Below are 6,087 nucleotides of genomic sequence, written 5' to 3'. Positions count from 1 at the left end.
ATCACACTTTTCTGAACTGGTAGAAACCAAAGTTTCAGAAAAGGTGTTTTCTACTCATTTCTCCACACTACTCACTGCTAAGTAAAGCTCCAAGATCTAGTGAAAGACAAAAGTTAAGGAGAAGGGTGAAAGCAGAAAAGAGAAAGTCATATGGTTTGGGACCAGCATTAAAGCTGTGCAGTGTGACTGATGTGACCCAGGAATGCTGCTTCCAGCTCCCAGTACTGACAGGCAGTGGCTCCTCCCTGAGGGAAGTGACTCCTGCTCAGAGACAGCAGGGAGCCTGACAGGGTGAAGCTCCCCTGTTAGCACAGAGCAGCCAGAGGAGGCGCCTCTCCTGCTCCCCACCTGAGGCACAGGGCAGGGCACCAAGTGGAGGGGGAGCAGCAAAGGGACCCTAAGACTGAGTGTGCTCAAGCCAGGAACCTCTTGACCCTGGAGCATGGGTCTCATGCCCCCCACCAGGGACACTGGGCAAAATGATGGCTATATGCCACATTCAATTAATTCAGCAGTAAATCTAACAAGCTACAGATAAATGCAATATTGGGGGATGACAGCAAAAGATACTAGAGAGAGAGAGCAAAGAAAAGCATGTTTTTCAAATCCATGTGTGTGTATGATGTCAAGTGTATAGAGCTTAGTAAGAAGCAGGGAGAGCTGTAATTGTAGTAGTCAAGACAGTGGGTAAGTAAGCAGCAGGGAGGGATGAGAGAGGGAAGGAGGGGCCAGAAGGCACTGGGCCCTTCTGTTTCATGACTGATTTGGAGGCAAGATTCTACTCACTAGCTGATAAATCTGCGCTTTTTTCTGATGCCTAATTCCTTAATGTATATTATGTTTAAAATTGCTAAGTTAAAGTTAGAAGCAAAAAAAAAAAATTACAGAAACTTTTTCCAGGAAAAGCAACTCAACCTTATCACGTGTGCATCAATGGTGGAAAAATAAAAATAAAATAGACAGTGAAACATTATGCAGACTTTATAATAAAGAAACCACAAATACATACAAAACCATGATGTTCTGTAAATGCATATTGACTAAGCAAACTTTTTGAACTTCAGAATCTTACCATTTCTTGTTTGTGATCTATGTAGAGCAGACTGGAGTTCATAGTCGCACAGGCCGTCACGCTCTCGTTCCAAGTTTTTTTTTCATGACTGGTAAAATAGCAGTTGTTGGAGTAGGTGAACGCCCCCTTTGGACAAGGGCCACAATGATATGCCAAGGAAAAATTAGCTGTTTAAAAAAGTTTGAATTATAATATTAAAATATGTAATAAAATGATTCATTGACTTAACATATGTTTGTATCATAGTTTGCTTCTCATATTGGCACATGTAATACAAGACCTACTCACACACACTCACAGAGAAGGGTCAGCTCCTCATTCAGAATTTATGTTCCATGTATTGGGATATTGCAAACAACAATACTTATTTGCATGCCTGAAAGTCATTCTTTGTATATTAAAATTATTTATCCCTTGTAACACAGCACTAGTCGTAGAACATTTGACTCAACTAACCTAAGTGGGCATGCTGATTATAAATGATTATTTCTTCAGGTTGCTGTATATAAGAACATTCTCCTATTAAAATCGTTCATGAAAATTTATTGTTTAGTTTAGTAATTTTAGCCTCTTTCCAAAATAATTATCATTTTGACTAGTTTAGCATATAGATAGTATAGAAATTGTACTAACATTTGCATTTTGAAAATCATTGTGTACCTTCTGTTGTTGATGGGGAGCTATTTTCTTCTTCCACCTTATGAGAGCTAGGAAAAAAATTAAAATTTCTTATAAAAATTAAAATTGATTTTAGTAAGTCATAATAATGAGTTTCTAATTTATAAATTTATACATTGGTTAGGTTTATAATAAGCTAGAATACAACAGATTTTACCAACTGGATGAATAAAGGAATGAGACATGTAAAATCATTTTCAACATTTATTGGCCCAAACTTCAAAATCTCCTATAATACTTGTTTTAACAAATCTCAAGAATGAATCTGTATTTCTCAATAATGCCTTTCACTCTCCAAAAACATGCCTTCGAGGTATAAAATCTGAATATATAACCTACTCTTTACATTCTTTATATCGAACTTTAGAAAAATTAGAATCATCATGCACCATTTAGCCTAAAAAATAGCAATAATAAGAGAGTTATTATCTTAATATTCTGAATTATTTAGAGGAACTGACAGTCATTAAGTGAAAAATTCCTTTAAAATGCTTCCAAAATTCACCTACAGTACACTGCTACAATAATGCATATTAATATAAGGCAGGTGAGTCCCAGCAACCCAGCAATGCACTTCTCTGGGGGTCCTGGAGAGCCTGCAGGGAGAGAGACGGAAACGATGAGAAAGGACAGACGGACACAGCTGTTCAGTTTACAGACAAGAGAATCTACATGCAGAGTGAGTCACATATATGAACTTGTATCGGAGACCTCGAGCTCCCTTCATGGTCTCCCTCTCACAATATATCACTGTATTCTCAGTAAACACAATACTCCAAGATTGCTGGTCAGAGACTACAAGTTATTGCAAACTTTGGATCCAATTAGTAGAGTTTCTTGTTACACTACCCATTTTCACCTCAACTATGATTCTCACAAATGTAAAATATGTGAACTCACTCCCCACCACTTCCACACACAACCCAGTCACCTAGCTGAGCGAGTTTTACCTTGGCCCTGGTATTTCTTGCCATTCCCTTGAAGATCCTGAGAAATGTTTTGAAGATTTAAATCTGCATAGGTGATGTCCTCCTGGGGTACTGAAATGGAGATTTTAGTGCTCTTCGGTTTTGCTTGCTGTCTTTTTGATTTCCTACCCAGATTCAGATCTGCATAGGTTACTTCTTGGCTATTCATTCCTACAACTAAATCAGGGACTGTGCTCTAGGAGGGTGAACTTCAGAATGAATGTTTAGAGCAATGACATCCCTAGCACTGAAAACTGGGCGGGGTGAAAGGTGTCACTGTTCATTTCACAGCTGAAGTTCTAAAGGTCTGTTCTTCATTCTTTAAAGCATCAAACAAGTATCTCACAACAGAATATCCTTTCTTTGATTTAGGTAGTCTTCAGCTTACAATACATGTAAGTTGGGGTAATGAAAAGTGATAAATTAATTAGGAATAAAAAAGTTCATGAATAGTAAATAACATCCTTCATTTAAAGTCAAATTCAGCAGAAATGTTTTAGCATGACAAAACCACTATTAGAATCTAAAATGAATAATTTGAAAAAAACAGACTCACCTATATTTATCAGTATTTTTAAATCCAGTTATTTGTCACGGTGCTATAAGAATGGGGAAATAAGAAAGGTGGCATGCAGTAGCATATATGCTAATAAGCATAGTTTCTTGCACTAAATTATATTTCTTGTTTGACTTATATTTACTTATTAATAGGATTATCAGTCTTTTGTTTTGAATAGTTGAGTTCTGAGAAAAAATTAAAAATTGAAAGAAGTATTTTGTCTTTGAATGTTACATGACAATCTAAACTTACCCAAAATTTAAACAATGTTGAATATTAAAGGGAAAATTTAAGTTCCTATTTTACAAAAGTAATGATTTAATGATATCTATAAAATGATAAATAAAAGGGTAAAACATTTTCAAAACAACACTTTTTCAAACTTCCAGTAAATTCCTATGATCATTAAAGTCAGGAAAGTCTCCTTAGTTTTGTAAGTACTTGCAGTGATGCAGGTAATTTAATGTAATAAATTCAGTCAATGTACTCTCTAGTCAGAGAGACACAGAATTTTTCTGGTTTTGAGACTTAAAATGTGTGACTTTAAAAGCTGCTAGGTGTCTGCAATATCACCTTCTAATCTAAAATGCAAAAATATGTACTACATAATGCATGCTAACACTTAGCTCTCAGCCTGACAATTAAAAGCTCTCAAAAAATATTATTCAGTCACAATTTCCATGCCACCATTTGCTAATTCATGACAGGTAGACATGTAAAATAATTAAGTAGCAGCCTTTAATCAGTATGGAACATACTGATTTTTGTTTGATTTTTAAGCCTATTTTTTGATGATCTATTACTTTAGATTAGTATTGTATGGAAGCTGCCTCATCTTAATTTTTATTGAAAATCAAGCTGCATTCAGCTTGATTATAATAAATGTATAATAAATTGTGCCTTGTCTTCATCAGTCAATGAATTCTTTTTTAGTATTCTATCAAAATAGAAATTAATCATTCAAAGAAATATCCTGTACTGGTTCTGAAATCCAGAATACTTAATCATGTTTGCAGACTTCACTTTAAATTATATTGTGTTTCTAACCAAAATACCATCTGTATATACACTTGATTTCTTACAGGCAATAACTTAAATACTTTTAAAAATCGTTCAAAACTTTTCATATTTTATGGATTTCTTTTTACCCTAAATTATTCAAATAAAAACACCAGTGTTCTAATTTGATTTTCTTGTACATAAGTTGTATACCAGCTGCATCACATCTTGCATTTGTTATCCCCCACCAAATGCTGGGGGCAGCAGGGAGACAAGAGAGCGGAGACACACACATCTGCTAGTCACAAAGTGCACTATGACCAGGTTATTCTCCTAAAGGCTTTCTGCTGTGGCTAGGAAATAAAGGAAGAATCTGAAAAGATAAATCCAGGAGGAGGGTAAACAATACCTGTGGTATTCACAGATGGTTTGTGAAGGCTCAGAGTGTAGCAAGAGTGTAAAAAGTAAATTTTGCATCAATGTGTCATAATAAGGTTTGAACAGGAAATTCTCACTGGTTATTTTGAAGTCAGTGTACAGTATCACTTACCTCCAGATTATAGGAGATTTGCTTCCAGCTGAAAGGCCAAATGAATGGTTAGTCCATTTTCAAAGGCTCCTGGGATATTGCTTTCATATTCTGCAAGAGATGGGCAGGCTAGACCATTAAGACTATGAACTAAGCCACAAACACTAGATGCTTAGAGCATCTTCACTTTTATTTTTAGATATAGGTTGCTGATTCTTGGCATTACTTACTTCTTTACCTCACATCCATATCATTTCATAACATTTTTATTGTATGAAAAAAACCTCTAAAAGTATTAAACTAATCATCAACAGATATTTAGAAGTATTTGTCACTAATTATCCTGAGGAATTACCACATTTTCAACTCTATTTGCTTGACACAATGTCATTATTTCTAAATTAGTGAGATATTCAATTTTATTTTTGTACAAGTAGCTGTATGATTTATTTGTGCATGTATTTCAATTAATCCATTCTAAATTTATATTAGAGAATATGAACTCATGGCATAACATACATAGTTACATACTTGTTTTATCCATATATATAAGTAAATAATATAGGTATATATATTATACTTATATACTCATATGTTTATAAAAATATGTAAATTTATATATAAAGTCAAATCCTGTTGTTTACTTTAACTTCAAAACCAAATACTGAATGGAACCACAAACTTGGAAATTGTTATTTAAAAAGAAAACTATTAATAACGTTCTTATTTCCAGTTTATGTTTTCTACTTATAAGTGTTGAATATTTTTAATATACTGTGAAAATACTATATTGTATATTCCTGTATATAATTTATGAACTATATACAGTGTTATAAGTCAATGGTAAACTCAAATAGTGTTAAGAACAAAAGTAATAATAAATAAAATGTATGTCAATTACACAATTATTTAAGAATATGTTATGTTTTGGCTGTTCAAAATATTTTAACTTTACATCTTTACTGATTGTCCTTTAGTTATAATCATTCAGTACATATATTACTGAGAATTACAGTGCATAATGAAAAAAATATTTATTAAAATAATTCATGATCTTAATTTTCCAATGTGAACTGAATGGTACAAAGCTCTTTTGCATGCAAAATACAAAATCTGGAGGACACAAAAAGAAAAAAATGCTTAATCCACCTGTTCTGCTCCCCACTCTGTCCCTGATGAATCCTCTCACCCCTGGTTCTTCTGTACCAAAAAGAAAGAAAGGAAGAAGGAAGGTGGGAGGAAGGGAGGGAGGGAGGAAGGGAGGCAGGAAAGAAGGAAGGAA

At 34.1% G+C, this 6,087-nt stretch overlaps 1 protein-coding gene across 1 annotated transcript in view; it reads right to left on the bottom strand.

Annotated features, from left to right (window-relative positions):
* Positions 1-2,887, bottom strand: part of LOC101635718 — a 49,820-nt gene extending 46,933 nt beyond the window's left edge. Inside the window, exons 1-2 of the mRNA XM_012732802.1 lie at positions 2,701-2,887; positions 2,265-2,346 (exon numbers count right to left, since the gene is read on the bottom strand). Coding sequence (XP_012588256.1) covers positions 2,265-2,346; positions 2,701-2,887 — 269 coding nt within the window. The remainder of the gene's footprint in view (positions 1-2,264; positions 2,347-2,700) is intronic.
* Between the last annotated feature and the right edge of the window lie 3,200 nt (positions 2,888-6,087).

Source organism: Condylura cristata, unplaced genomic scaffold (assembly GCF_000260355.1).
Source record: "Condylura cristata isolate star-nosed mole 26May11 unplaced genomic scaffold, ConCri1.0 scaffold00036, whole genome shotgun sequence".
In the NCBI taxonomy this organism is placed as follows: Eukaryota; Metazoa; Chordata; class Mammalia; order Eulipotyphla; family Talpidae; genus Condylura; species Condylura cristata.
The sequence above is the reverse complement of the archived record's forward strand: the minus strand, read 5'-3'. Positions and strand labels throughout refer to the sequence as shown.